We start from the raw sequence: 15,262 nt of genomic DNA on the forward strand, positions 1-15,262 counted from the left end.
TTATCACTGGAGTTCAAACGCTGGAATATAGAGCGCACCACGGCCTATTCAAAAAACTGTTTTACGCAAAAAGGGCAAAAAATCCATATTTCCCTTTTTGCACCGAGCTCCTCAGTTAATTTCAAGACAGAAGAGGAGGAGGATAAGTGCGCGGCCACAACGGCGACCATAGACCATTGACCCTTCCCGAGACTATCGACCTTCGCCGATACCATTTCCGAGACTCGGGGAGGGTCTCCCCAAGACTATCGACCATCGCACTAAGGTGTCCACAACAAAGCCTGGAACCATCTGCTTATTTAGATACGGTCGACCATCGACCCTTCCTGAGACTATTGACCTTCGCCGATACCATTTCCGAGACTATCGACCATCGCACTAAGGTGTCCATAACAAAGCCTGGAACCATCTGCTTATTTAGATACGGTCGACCATCGACCATTCCTGAGACTATCGACCTTCGCACTAAGGTGTCCAAAACAAAGCCTGGAACCATCTGCTTATTTAGATACGGTCGACCATCGACCCTTCCTGAGACTATCGACCTTCGCCGATACCATTTCCGAGACTATCGACCATCGCACTAAGGTGTCCACAACAAAGCCTGGAACCATCTGCTTATTTAGATACGGTCGACCATCGACCATTGACCACGTCAGTGCCACTGGAGATCTCAAGTGTTTGGCGTTCCTATGCGAGTCCAAAAAACAGGTACAGTGTTTGTGTGGATAGGAATTTAAATTTTAACTTGCCAGCCTAGTTAGCTTGGTTGGTAGCGCGTCTGCCTTGTAAGCGCTAGGCCGCGGTTTCGATTCCCGCCTTTGACGGATTTTATCCTGAACGGATAATATTCGTTCTCGGAACGACTGGCTTTCTTCTATCCTGTCTTCCTTCTCTCTTCAGTCTTCGATTTCGGGACGATAAGACCATAGCAGTTACAGTTCCCTCTGTCAAATCTCTTAAAATAATAATAATAATAATAATATGTATAAAAATTCATTAATCTAGAAAAGAAAAAAAAATATATATAATTCCAGGAAATAACTACTTATTTACAGATGGTCTCACACTCTCACAGATGGTTCACAGTTCTTATGGATATGCACATTAGCTTTTTGACGGTTTTTGGTGTAATTTAACAATGTCTCGGGAACGGTAGGTATGAGCTGAAGACTTGAAATTAACATAAGTATAATATTACTAACAAAGGATGTCTAAATTAAATAAATTCATTAGTAGGTAGTCAAAAATAATATGTATAAAAATTCATTAATCTAGAAAAGAAAAAAAATATATATATAATTCCAGGAAATAACTACTTATTTACAGATGGTCTCACACTCTCACAGATGGTTCACAGTTCTTATGGATATGCACATTTCGATCTTTTGGTCTTCGGATCAAACTTGCAAATCTGCTTCGGTTGGCACTTGACATTTTCGCAGTAGACAACTTTTTCTGTGGAGATAACAAAGCAAAACATTTTATGTGTTATACTCGTAACTTATAAGAAAGGAAAACTTATAACTTATAAGTTTTCCTTTGAGTCCGGACAGGATTAGGTTTCAAGTCAAGCACATTGCATACCGAAATAAATTTCAGGCGTTCATACAAATTTTTACTTTCCTTATCCTATAGGAAGGAAAGTAATGTAATCGGGTCAAATTTTCGATGGTCAATTTTTAGTGCCAAAACACGTTTTTATGTGTTATAAGTTTTCCTTTGAGTCCGGACAGGATTAGGTTTCAAGTCAAGCACATTGCATTCCGAAATAAATTTCAGGCGTTCATACAAATTTTTACTTTCCTTATCCTGTAGGAAGGAAAGTAATGTAATCGGGTCAAATTTTCGATGGTCAATTTTTAGTGCCAAAACACGTTTTGAGGTCCCTAGAGCCTAAATACTGTAATCGGGTCAAATTTTCGATGGTCAGTTTCTAGTGCCAAAACACGTTTTGAGGTCCCTAGAGCCTAAATACAAAGTTTCAGCCATTGGTCCGTGTGTCTCTCTGTAAACAAAATATCTCAAGAACGGTAAGAGCTTGAAATTTGGCATGCAGCTGTCAAATGTGACAAGGATGCGACACAAAACGATCGGTGCAACGGTTGGCGGCATTTTACCGCTTTTTGGCGGTTTTCGGTGTAATTCAATAATATCTTGGGAACGGTATGAGCTAGAGACTTGAAATTTGGTATGTAGTCCACAAATGAGGCAAGAATGTAACACAAAACTTTTGGTTAAGATAGGTGCTGCGGTTGGCGGTATTTTTACCGCTTTTTGGCGGTTTTTGATTGTTTTTTGGCGGTTGTCAGCTATACTGACTAAACGGTTAGAGATATTGTAAAAGTTACTATAGAACATAAAAATAAGCATCATTCAATAGGATAAGGAAAGTCGTGTGATGTTCACACCAGATTTTTTTTTAATCGAAGTTTCAAAAAAGTAAATTACCGGGCCGCACCCTGTACTAATTCAAAAAACCCTTTATTACTGTTTGGCCCTACACCTAAACCTCGGAGAGGGCTTTGTGTACGAGTAGTATGTAAGTACCTAGGTATTACGTTACCTGATGGGCCCTTATCATGGGCTACAGGACTCGTATCACTACAGGATTTCCAGCCACAGTAGTTAGGACAACAGCGCTTGTTACCTGAACACTCATAGTCGCTGTAACATTTCGGAGTGCAAGTTTTCACTGTACTTGCCATAGGACAGTTACCGAACTTGCCTGGAATAGAGAGGGGAGGAAATGGGCTCTTTTTTTAAGAGGTTTTTCAGAGGGAACTGTAACTACTGAGGTCTTATCGTTGCAAAGGACGAACCTTATTTGTTTAGGAATAAGTTCACCCCCGGGCGGAAATCGAACCCGCGGCCTAGCGCTTACAATGCAGCCGTGCTACCCTCCAAGCCCACTAGGCTGTTTCTTGTTTGATAGATGTTTAACGTCACTGTATAAAGTCTTTATTGACGGGGGTTTTAACCTCCGTCCGGCGAAAAGTTACCCGCCTACACATATTAAACTCACCCAACCTCAGTGGGGCCGGGAAAAGCTAGAAGCACGGGATATCTGGATACTAACTACGTCCAACATGGCTCAAGCGCATTCAGCTAAAAAATTAGAGTTAGAATCTTACTTGGAAATGCATCACAGCACAACACCATCAAAACAAGGAATGCAGCACAGAACTGGAATAATTTCATTTTTGAGGTTTCGTGAATAATGGACTCCAACAATAAGGTGCTCCTGCCCAGTATATCAAAATTCGAAAAACCTGAAGAGACAATAGAAATTTTCCCTATATGATAACACGAGGTTGTCCACATCCACAGTAATTACTATCAATTAATATACACTACAAGTAGGTAGCTAGAGGTAGCGATCTTTTAGAGATAGAGATCTTGGTGATGTCAATTTCCCTGTAGTGATTACTCACACCTCGAGATAGTTAGTCATGCACTCTGTTCCATTGTCATATGATAAGGTTCAATTGGTACAGGGCCGGGTGTCCAATACTATCTGCAAAACAACGCAAGTTCGAATCCCAACCTTGGCATTAAATTTCATTCTCCTAAGAATTTCAGTCGGACAGCAAGTTAACAATTATCAAAAGGCGTTTCCTATGCAAATTACAATTTTATTATTGTTCTTTTATTAAAACTTACTGTGGTTGGTACTTGATCTTTATTGTGAAGAAAATCCCATCCAATACCTACACATATTTGAAGATTTAAATCTAATAATTGGGTAGATACCTACATGATAATCTTAACTATGACGTATACCTACATGATAATCTAAACTATGTATGACGTGAGAGTAGGTATACCTAGCATTAATTGCAAGTAATCAGGGAATTTTTCGTCAGAAGGATTAATTTTATTTTACATAAAAAGTTCATAGAAAACAAGTCCCCCGCAGTGGTTTTCATTGTTCGCTCAAAGTATAATGCTGGTGATTAGAATTCTAAGAAGTCGTCAGAAGGATTAATTTTATTTCACATAAAAAGTTCATAGAAAACAAGTCCCCCGCAGTGGTTTTCATTGTTCGCTCAAAGTATAATGCTGGTGATTAGAATTCTAAGAAGCTTTTCCATTCGCTGCTGGGGGTTGTTACAGTTTCTTGTTTCTTAATTTACACCAAATGGGTACTGACTGATTATAAAGCAAACTTTTCTTATTGAACGATTTAAATTTTAAATATAAAGACCAAGAAGAAGAGTATGAGCTATGATCACATACAAAGCTACTTCCATTTCATTATTTTGCAAGAGAGGACGCAGATTCGCGATCATTTCAATAAAGTCCATTGCATAGTAAACTCCGAGGCAATAAACTTTTTCGTTTTATTAATGTACCTACAATACATAAACTGAGGAGGAACATGCACCATATTGCACCATCATAGTCTTATTCACGAGTACTTTCATTCTATTCGATTCAAAAAATTAAATATCTTTTTAAACGGCTGGCGAAATCGCTTACTTTTCTACTAATGTAAGAATAAATTTAATGATAAAGACCAAGAAGAAGAAGAGTATGATCATTGATCACATACTAAGCTACTTCCATTTCATTATTTTGCAAGAGAGGACGCAGATTCGCAATCATTTCAATAAAGTCCATTGCATAGTAAACTCCGAGACAATAAACATTTTCGTTTTATTAATGTAGGTACCTACAATACATAAACTGAGGAGGAACATGCACCATCATAGTCTTATTCACGGGTATTGTCATTCTATTCGATTCAAAAAATTAAATATCTTTTTAAACGGCTGGCGAAATCGCTTACTTTTCTACTAATGTAAGAATAAATTTAATACGTTGAGCGGCATAAAATAAAAGACAAGAAACGACAGCGGGTAAACTACGGTATACTGTAGAGCAGCGGTTCTCAACCTTTTTCCACCCATGTACCCCTTGGGTAGCCGGGTTTAATCTCACGAACCCCCGCCACCAACATAATGAGTGCCGGGTACTCATACCTAGGTTGATGTGTATTGCTTTGGGTAGCCGGGTTTAATCTCACGAACCCCCGCCACCAACATAATGAGTGCCGGGTACTCATACCTAGGTTGATGTGTATTGCTACTAAGTCCTAAAAACTCAGTAGGTACCCTTAGAACAAAATTCACTACTTTTTTAAAAACTGTACTGCACTAGTAAGCCGTTAAAATTTCTCTTGTCCGCCATTACACAGTTACTGTCAATCTTCGCCTTTCATTCAATACTCCCCATAATGTGTCAAAATCTTATATTATAAGAACGAGATCCATTCACAGTTCACATTTCATAGTTCACACACTGATCGCTCTATCTCTGTGATTAGAATTCTAAGAAGATGTACTAAGTAATTGTCAGGTAATAGAAGGGCATCAAGTAATATTAATTGAATTATTGAGAAACCTCAGAGCCTATAACTTACCTAGTAATTTTGTGGTTTAAAATTTAATAAAACGAACGTACCTACATAATTTTCTTGGTAGGTATTATTATACGTACGTTTCGATTAGGTTTCGATTAGGTATTATTATACGTACGTTTACTCGATGGGTGAAGGATGGATGGAAAAACAACACACGGCCCACGTGGAAATAAGAGAGAAAAAATGAACAAATATTTTACAAAAAAGAAAGTTTTCTATTTTTTTATTATTACAAAAAAGACCTAGAATAAATATAACGTATAAATTATATCTAAAAATAAATACAAGTAAAATGAACCACCAACGCTTACCTCAAAAATTTCACAATAATGGAATCTGCTCTGGTCCAAAATCGTAAAACTTACAATAGAATCACTAGAAATACATTCAGAATGCACGTAGGTGTTCAGTTCACTTATCAAAGAAAATAAGATCAAGTGATTTGGACACAGTCCAACTGTCTATTATTTATAGTTACCTATACAACTCATACGATTTACGTGTGCATTTGATTGATATCTTCAATGAGTGTCAACTCAGAAATATCAAGTATCTCCCCAATGGGAAGTTTACTACTTAGAACAAAAACCTCAATGAATCATACCCAAGTATTACATGAAAAAATTTTATTTAGGAAGTGATCAATGTTTCGAGGAAGAAAAATATTTTTTCAAACTGACGGAATGACCTTGCCGTTATTAATTCTAGATGATAACTGAGTGATCACAAGTACCTGATAGCTGACACCAACTTGCAATAATCATATGTATGTACTTGTACAATGTGCATGGTACCCACATAGATAAATTACTAGTACTTAAACGCCCGCTATCTGGCAATCTGGCATATTTTATTACAGTAAAATTGTATAAGACCTTGGTTAGACTGTGGGGGCAAAGGGACTTTTCAGTCCTATCCCGGCAGTATAAACAAGATATATTCTTTCTAATCTGCTTCTGTACCGTATAGATTAGTACATATTTGCCAATTTAGAACCGAGACAGGTAAGTATATTAGGCTTTGAAATCCAGATCACAATATATTGAATGTCACGCGGTCATAGCAGAAGATACCACGTGTACATGAAATTATGAATCAGTATTCAGTAGGGAATTTCATCATCTCGTTTTCAATTTTAAGTGAAAATAATTAGAAAACAGATTGACAGGATGTTGTGATTTCGTCATGTAAGGCTTTCTAGGTCATGATACTGTGTTAAATGTTTCAGTCTGATTTCTATCAAGATATTCTGCAATCTTGATAGAAATCAGAAGCTTGTTGAAGCTTTAAGCTTGAAAATTTCAGATATAAAATGGTGGACTTTCATAATCAAGGAGTTATCAGTTTTGCAATGCATTTGATTCAGTTTTTCATTTATTTCTTAGTTGGGCAAGTCTTTTCATCTGCGCATATGGTCGACTTTATCCCATTGTCAAAGAAGAAGGGTCTTACAAATAACATACAATTAGCCATTACATGATCATTGATCATATATTGGTATTTACACTATTTACCATTGGGTTTATTGCTTTTATTGCTACTACAGTTTGAATTTTAATGGTCCTCGCGAATGTTTAGGCTATAAAACGCGAGTGACGAATATACAAATGAGAGTAATAAACATGAAAATGTGAGAAATTAAGTAAACTAAGGTTTATTGCTTTTATTGCTACTACAGTTTGAATTTTAATGGCCCTCGCGAATGTTTAGGCTATAAAACGCGAGTGACGAATATACAAATGAGAGTAATAAACATGAAAATGTGAGAAATTAAGTAAACTATATGTGAATAACGTAAGAGTCAAGATCAAGGTTGAAGAAAATGTCCAGAATTTAATGAGACAAAATGTGGTGATTTTGAACAAAGAAAAAACGCCATTCCATAGATGAGTGAGTGACTATTAAAATCTGGGTTGTGTGAGAGCAGTTAAATAGTTAGGTTCGTTAGCTAAACTTAAGGTATGTACGGTTCAACATGTTTTTAATCGGCCCAATCTTATCAGTCGTTTTAACTTTAAGCAGGAGAGTATTTGCTGCATTCTGAATTTCTGAAATCAAGCAACACATGAGTAGATCTTCATTTGTGATCTCAGGAAGTGTATTACTAGGCTTCGCTAATGATGCTTGTATCCTTCATTGATGTACATAACGATTACAATAGTTGGACCAGAATCTCTACATAAATTTCGACGCGAAAGAAGGAAGAGGAAAGAAAAGTTAACTTCAACACATGAAAATACAATATGTAGGTAGAAAGGGCAACGATTAGAGGAAGTTCGTAGTACTACAAGAAAACTAACGTGATGTGTACAGGAAGATTTTAATTCTCAAGGCTTTAGAGATAGACGCAAAATTGAGATAACTTTATTGTAATGATTTTAATGTACTTAAGTAGGTACATATGTGTTTTGTATTTGCAAATCTTTTCAGCAGAAATTCCCATAAAAACTTCACAAAGTTTTGAAATTCTCTAGTGAGTTGATGGCAGAAACTTCAGACATCACATCGTAGACAATGATAAAGATAAATATGAAGACATCATACTTGATGACAGTTCAACACTTGACAAATAACATACAGAACAGCGAGCTGACACATGTTTCAACAGTTCGACAACCCAGATCAAATTTAATCTGACAAATTTGGTTATAATCCTGATTTTTTGACTCACTATTACGTTAGGGTCAAGGATTTGGGAGGTTATCAGACATATGATCTGTAAATAATATTTCAGGTGACACATACATACTCGTATGGTATAGGTAATTGTGTGAGAGCAGTTAAATAGTTAGGTTCGTTAGCTAAACTGAAGGTATGTACGGTTCAACATGTTTTTAATCGGCCCAATCTTATCAGTTGTTTTAACTTTAAGCAGGAGAGTATTTGCTGCATTCTGAATTTCTGAAATCAAGCAACACATGAGTAGATCTTCATTTGTGATCTCAGTGAATGTTATGAGTCGATCAAACCGTAAAGCATTAGAAAAGTGCCCAGACAACTTTGCACATGTGTTTATCCAAGCCCCTTATTATGTGACCTTGACAGCATCAACTTTCAGTATTTATCGCAAGTCTTGGAATTGGATTTTTAAAAACGCGAGTAAAAAAAACCATATAATTTTCCATGACATCTTCGTATGCTGATGAGGTTTTCCAGTAGGATACATTTTCCATTAAGAACACTATTTGCCATATGAGGTGGAATCAAGTCAACTACGCAACGGCCTAAAAGATCAAACAAAGGAAATCTGAGTAAGAAATAACGGGCAGGATCTTATTTGTGGCAACGAGACGGGTTAGTTCAGCTAGTCTTACATAACTAGGGAAAATGGACCACAAAGGACTAGAAGATTTTCTTCCATTTATTTCGATATCAGATATCCAAACAAACATCTCTACTATATTAAGTACTAGCTCTGATGAAATAGGTAAACTTGTAGTGATACAATATCCGGGCAATGTGCTAGGATTATTAACAGACTTGATGATAATACCTGTACAAGTACAATGAATAAACTATCAGATAAATCATACCCTGTTGGTGTCGACAAAACTGCCCTGAAGTAGATATAAAATATCAATAATAGTGCTTACTTAGGTATACTAAATGAGTTCCTCTACTATAGTATAAATTATCATTTATTTTAGGTAGGCAATTTATCATAAAACCATAATTGCATGCCTTGTCTGGAAATCAAACCCGCTACCTCTTGGTTACCAGACAAGGTGCTCGACTACGGAACTACCAGTACGCAGTACATAAATGCATTATAGAAGAATTAGCTTTGAACTTGTAAGATGTTGATTGAAATGGTTCAAGGGCCATCAAGTCTTGGAGCAACCAATGTCAAGAAGAACAGTCACACAAGTAAGACCAAGTAGAAGTTGTTTGTTTGACAATGAGATTGTCATTGGCGAGTCGGTGAGCAAATACTTGTGGACAGGATCAAGCCACAACTTTTACCTCGTTTAGATCCGGTGCTATTTTGCTGAGCATATATTTATGTAAGCGATAATATGTTAGACACTTACGATGAGATCATACTGACATTGCTAACATTAGTAAAACTGAGATTTCTGAAAAGTTCTAAGTAGGTACAGTAAAAAAAAAAGTACTGAAGAAATATCGACATGAACGACATAGCTAGTTTTCTTTACGGGGCCAATCACCTTCTATCTATCAGTTGTAGAAGTTTCTAGACTTATCATAGGAAGGTAGAAATTAACCGAAAGAGATTCAATAAACAAATAAACAACCACGCTCCGCTGACAATACATCCGTTGGAAATAATCAAATGAACCTCAAAAATACATACATATGTAATAGTCAAAATACATATGGTAATAGTTTCAGCTACGGACATAATACAGGTACTATGTAGGCATTTCAGATAGCTACTTTGTAACATACCGTAATTTATGGTCAAGGTCTCTTCAGAACCGTAATAGTCAAAATACATATGGTAATAGTTTCTGCTACGGACATAATACAGGTACTATGTAGGCATTTCAGATAGCTACTTTGTAACATACCGTAATTTATGGTCAAGGTCTCTTCAGAACATGTTGGTTGTACAATCAAGTAGAGTTAGTCGAGTGATTGGAAAGCAAAAGTAGATAGGAAGGAAAATTAGTTTAAAAGATTTCTTACCAAAACCATTTCCACAAAGATACTGTAATGTGTGTTTTCCACTCCTTGTATGTAATTGTTTTAACATTGATCATTTTTGACACAAACTTGGCTTTCCATCTAATAGAAGGTATGATTATTTTAGATTTTTTTTTTTTTTTAATGTAGGTACTACTTAAGTAGTAATATTTGTTGCAGTGGTCCATGTCTCTATGGTAGAAATTATAAAGGTCAGGGTTTATAGTGCACCCATACGAACATACAATTACCTTCATTACTAGGTATGTCTGCTATGAAAGTTCGGTAGTTGTGCATAAGGCGCGTCCATGGGACATTACAAAAATCCGTTTATAAGAGGGAAGATACTTGCTTTTTTCTCACAGATGATGGCATGTCTGCTATGAAAGTTCGGTAGTTGTGCATAAGGCGCGTCCATGGGACATTACAAAAATCCGTTTATAAGAGGGAAGATACTTGCTTTAGGAGTGTTCCTAGTGAAGTTTTAAAAGGCGCGAAGTAAAAAAAGTCACATATTTTAATTGATTAGCACTTAAGAAACGAACTTTGAAATCTTAGGCGCGTCCGCGAGACATTACGAAAATCTGTGTATAAGAGGGAAGATACTTGCTTTAGGAGTGTTCCTTGACAAGTTTTTAAAATAGCAAAGTTAAAAAATTCACATATTTTATTGATTAGCACTTAAAAAACGACTTTTGAAATCTTATTTCCGCGATCAACGATACTTCTAACAACGAACAACTCTGACAAGCACAGCGGCCATCTTTTCAGTGTTTACAGGTGTATTACCGTACATTACCGTACGAGGGAACAAAATCCGTACGGAAATCTTACCTTATCGCCATGTTGACCAACACAAAGATGAAAAAAATTAATTTTCTTATTCGCCAACATAAAAATGGGTTAGGTTAAACGCACAAATGAGCAGTGACTAGGTTAGGATTAGGTTAAAGTTTTGAACAAAGCCTCCGACATTCGACTACAATACTACGCGTGTATACTTGCCCTCAACCAATCCACTATGTCCAATACATCAGAAGCCATGCTCAACAATTGTTTCAAGAGGAGTCTAGAGAAAGTGCCTCTGAACTTTGCCAAGGAGATGGTCGAGTCTCATCCTAATAATAAGGTAAGTGTTCCTTAGCCCTTGTTTTCAATAAATAGGTACTTTTTTTCCTTGTCCATGAGATTATTTCAAGGAGAACTTGAAATAGCTTGAGATAAACTATCTCACAGTGTTGGAAGGATTGGGGTCTAAACCCTTTGGACTCGTAAAAATAAATAAATGTGAATTTTATTCAAAAATCTCGAAAGAGAATTTTTAAAAGAGCCAGTGTTGATAGCACGTTGAATGAACCAGTCCCCAATGGTTCATTGATGTTAAGCAACTTGGCGCCTGGTTGGTATCCAGATGGGTGACCAGCTGAGGAACCGCAAGCTGCTGGCTTTTCCTGACCCCACTTAAATTGGGTGAAGGAGGTGGGTAAAATATAAATTTAAAAAAAAAGGAAAGTGGCCAACTTTTTCTTGACTCCTTCTTTGCAGCACTTCCGCCTCTGGTACCACGGACGTCAACGATCTGCGGAGATGTTGGAGAACACCACCGTCTTGTCTACCTGGGCTGAAGGCAGTGTGGACGAGGACAATATTGTGGATAAAATACACGCCGACCTCAAGACTAGCGGTGTGTCCAGCGCGGATGTGAACGCTTTGAAAGAATTGGTCAATATATGCGAAGGCATGGACAAGGCAAAGGTAAGTTAGCCAAGACCAACATCAGAGACTAAACTTTGTTCAAGTTTAACTTTCTTCAAGTTTAATTAAGGTATTCTTGTATTTTTATTCCTTTATTCAATCCATCTCAAGCACAATGTATGTATTTTCGTACACATAAAGTTACAATATGTTTGTTCATCAGGTCTTGGTATACATTAGCGGTCACCTGGCTGTAGCTAGTGTGGAATCACCTCCAGACAATCTCAAACATATTCTACTAGCGCTCAAGGTAGCTTACAAGTTACAATCCCGTATCATTGTGTTCCCTGCCTTACTCAACGCCGCTCTGTATCCCAAAGGTACGTCTTTATAATGCCAGCCTAGTTAATTAGTATAAGTATACCTACGTAAGACGAAGCCTGAAAGGTAGGGCTCCTGCCTTGTAAGCGTTAGGCCGCGGGTTCGATTCCCGCCCGGGGTGAAATTTATCCTAATCAGATAAAGTTCATTCTCAGCCTTTTTCCTATCCTGTCTTCCTTCTCTTATCTTACCTCATGTTAAAATTAGCCCTTAACGTTCACCTTGAGAGATTTCCAACTCGTTTTCCTTTAACACTAATGTTATCAAGGTTTCCAGTGTAAGGCTGTCAGAGAGGTTAACTCTTGTACGTTGGGATCATACCTATTTAATAAAGTGTTACCTACCATTATTTCCAGGTCCAATGGAGTATTACCCTCTTTTAGACAAGAGCTTCAGCCCCCATCCCGACTACACTCTTAGTATACGTGCGGAGAGGTTAACTCTTGTACGTTGGGATCATACCTATTTAATAAAGTGTTACCATTATTTCCAGGTCCAATGGAGTATTACCCTCTTTTAGACAAGAGCTTCAGCCCCCATCCCGACTACACTCTTAGTATACGTGCCTTCTTTGCCGACTCCATTGTCAACTGGTTATACTACTGTGAAGAGAAGAATGTGGACCAAGCCAAACTCCTGGACATTCTAGAACACACGGTCAACAACTACATAGAAGATGTCATCACCAGAGATACCTTCAGGTATTACAAGGCCCAGGCTGATCTAGCAGCATTGGAATCAGCCCTGTGTCAGCAAATAGTCAAGGATAACATCATCAACAAAGTGGACAGCATTGAGAATAAACCGAGAAATAGTAGAACTCTAAGTCCAACAGAGAAAGAAGAGAATGTTGAGAAAGAAGAAGAGATTGAACAAAGCCTCCGACATTCGACTACAATACTACACGTATATACTTGCCCTCAACCAATCCACTATGTCCAATACATCAGAAGCCATGCTCAACAATTGTTTCAAGAGGAGTCTAGAGAAAGTGCCTTGATCAAAACAAGAAGAGACAAAACGAAAATGAGATGGACAATGAGGGAGTAGAGAAGAAAGCGAAAATAGAATCTGGCGAGGAGGGAGAAACCAAGAAACTCGATGATGAAACTCAGAAACCAGATGGTGAAGCTGAGAAACCTGTGGAAGATGTTAACGCCCTGCAAGACTTCGAAAAAGCTACCAACCCCAACTATGACGTCACCAGAGCTGATGATGAAGACGAACAAGAAGAAGAGCTCACCAGAGATGAGAAAGTACAACGCATCAAGGAACTCCAAGAAATAATCACAAACTTTGAAGTCAAGAGAATTTACGCTCCCAATCCAAGCAATGTATTTGACCTTGCGTTCAAAGTTCTGAAAAGCATGGATTTGAATGGGACTGAAGCTATAAGCAGAGTGAGAGAATTGACTAAACTTCTAATGGCTCTAAAAGACCTTATGAACACGCAAGCTGAAGCGTTTGAAGACTTTGAATTTGAACTCGAATAAAGTGAGCAGTGCTATTGAATTTGGTTCACTTATAAATACAAATTAATATTGTCTTCTAGATCTCTTCAAACTGTTAAGAGATTTCTCGTCAATGTTGGGAGGTTTCTCAATATTTTTGAGTTCATCTGTATCACATTTCGTGCCACTTTTTTTCAATGTAGGATATTAAAATATCAAGGTCCATTATGTTTAACAGTTGGTCAAGACTCACAACATCGATGTCTTCTGCATCATGGAGGCCAACCTGGAACTTCCCAAGAAGGTCGACAACTGACGCGGTGAGCAAAGTGGTTGAAATAGCCAGGAATGAACTTAGAAAACCATCCAAAAGGAGAAAGCTATCACGGGGTATTCACTACATCTAAAATAATAAAAGAAAGAAAAAATAAGTGTATAGGTATAACTAAAAGCATTAACTATGAGATAACATTACATCCGTTTGCTGGCCCTCCTTCGGTTCAACAAAGACTTGTAAAATCCCGAAGTAAAGAAAATCACAACGCCTGGATTCGTGCAGAAGTCAAGGGAAGAAATGGCAGGCGCTTGTAAAAAACCCAGACATCATTCCTAATCTACCTAGGAAGGCATCTGTCGCTCATTTCCGACTTCTCACGAGGCACGACGCACGACTGTCTATACCAGTACCTCCGTAGAATAGGTATCGAAAACTCTATGTTTCAAGTCGAGCACATTGCATACCCAAAATAAATTTCATGTGTTCATACAAATTTTCACTTTCCCCTGTAGGAAGGAAAGTAATGTAATCGGGTCAAATTTTCGATGGTTAGTTTTTAGTGCCAAAACACGTTTTGAGGTCCCTAGAGACTTAAAACAAAGTTTCAGCCATTGGTCCGTGTGTCTGTCCATCTGTCTGTCTGTAAACAAAATATCTCGAGAGCGGTAAGAGCTAGAGACTTGAAATTTGGTATGTAGATGTCAAATGTGACAAGGATGCAACACAAAACTTTTGGTTAAGATCGGTGCAACGGTTGGTGGCATTTTACAGCTATTTGGCGGTTTTTGGTGTAATTTAACAATGTCTCGGGAACGGTATGAGCTAGAGACTTGAAATTAACATAAGTATAATATTACTAACAAAGGATGTCTAAATTAAATAAATTCATATCCTGATGGGATAATGTTCGTTCTCGGAACGGCTGGCTTTTTCCTATCCTGTCGTCCTTCTCTCTTCGATTTCGGGACGATAAGACCATAGCAGTTACAGTTCCCTCTGTCAAACCTCTTTAAAAAAAATGTTTACCTATTGAGAAAAACAGCTTAAATACTTAAATATTTTGATTTCTATTGATAATTATTGGGAGGACTCTACAAAAGCTCGTGTATCTTCTTGAATAAGGGAATGTCACAAAAGATCTAACCAGGTCGCAGTGACCAAGGGCGTTTATTAAAGCCGATGGCCCTACCTTTACCAATACCAATCTTCTTGAATATTCGTGTAGGTATTTGTATAAGCTTTGCCCGGACCTTGGAGTGACGTCGCGTCGGTCGGTTCGATATTGTTAACTAAAGTTTTTCACATAAACTTGCATTTTTTTTCTACCTGTACAACAGTTGTGTTACTGCTACCTCTTCAATATAGTTTTTTTTTTTTTTTTTTGTT

The 15,262-nt window shown here is 37.5% G+C and overlaps 3 protein-coding genes across 5 annotated transcripts in view; 2 read left to right on the plus strand and 1 right to left on the minus strand.

Annotated features, from left to right (window-relative positions):
- Nucleotides 1–15,262, plus strand: part of LOC103519110 (NADP-dependent malic enzyme-like) — a 68,452-nt gene that overhangs the window by 8,377 nt on the left and 44,813 nt on the right. The gene's annotated exons all lie outside the window — the stretch shown is intronic.
- On the minus strand, nucleotides 1,237–6,036 carry LOC103518971 (waprin-Thr1). The gene is made up of 4 exons (XM_008484053.3): nucleotides 5,737–6,036; nucleotides 3,135–3,272; nucleotides 2,567–2,728; nucleotides 1,237–1,458 (listed from the first exon to the last, which is right to left on the minus strand). The coding sequence occupies exons 2-4, from the start codon at nucleotides 3,199–3,201 to the stop codon at nucleotides 1,364–1,366; spliced, it is 324 nt and encodes a 107-aa protein (XP_008482275.1). The 5' UTR covers nucleotides 3,202–3,272; nucleotides 5,737–6,036; the 3' UTR covers nucleotides 1,237–1,363.
- LOC103518963 lies at nucleotides 7,517–13,971 on the plus strand. Its single transcript, XM_008484045.3, has 3 exons — nucleotides 7,517–7,521; nucleotides 9,636–9,640; nucleotides 13,146–13,971. The coding sequence occupies exon 3, from the start codon at nucleotides 13,180–13,182 to the stop codon at nucleotides 13,639–13,641; it is 462 nt and encodes a 153-aa protein (XP_008482267.1). The 5' UTR covers nucleotides 7,517–7,521; nucleotides 9,636–9,640; nucleotides 13,146–13,179; the 3' UTR covers nucleotides 13,642–13,971.

Source organism: Diaphorina citri, unplaced genomic scaffold (assembly GCF_000475195.1).
Source record: "Diaphorina citri unplaced genomic scaffold, Diaci psyllid genome assembly version 1.1 scaffold63, whole genome shotgun sequence".
Lineage (NCBI taxonomy): Eukaryota > Metazoa > Arthropoda > Insecta > Hemiptera > Psyllidae > Diaphorina > Diaphorina citri.

What these genes read in the sequence shown, in the direction of transcription:
- LOC103518971 (XM_008484053.3), bottom strand. Translation starts at nt 3,201, where the DNA reads ATGAAATTATTCCAGTTCTGTGCTGCATTCCTTGTTTTGATGGTGTTG. An exon ending in GTGCTGTGATGCATTTCCAA is followed by an intron (nt 2,729 to 3,134) that starts GTAAGATTCTAA and finishes TCTCTATTCCAG; the next exon opens with GCAAGTTCGGTAACTGTCCT. An exon ending in CCATGATAAGGGCCCATCAG is followed by an intron (nt 1,459 to 2,566) that starts GTAACGTAATAC and finishes TTATCTCCACAG; the next exon opens with AAAAAGTTGTCTACTGCGAA.
- LOC103518963 (XM_008484045.3), top strand. Translation starts at nt 13,180, where the DNA reads ATGGACAATGAGGGAGTAGAGAAGAAAGCGAAAATAGAATCTGGCGAG.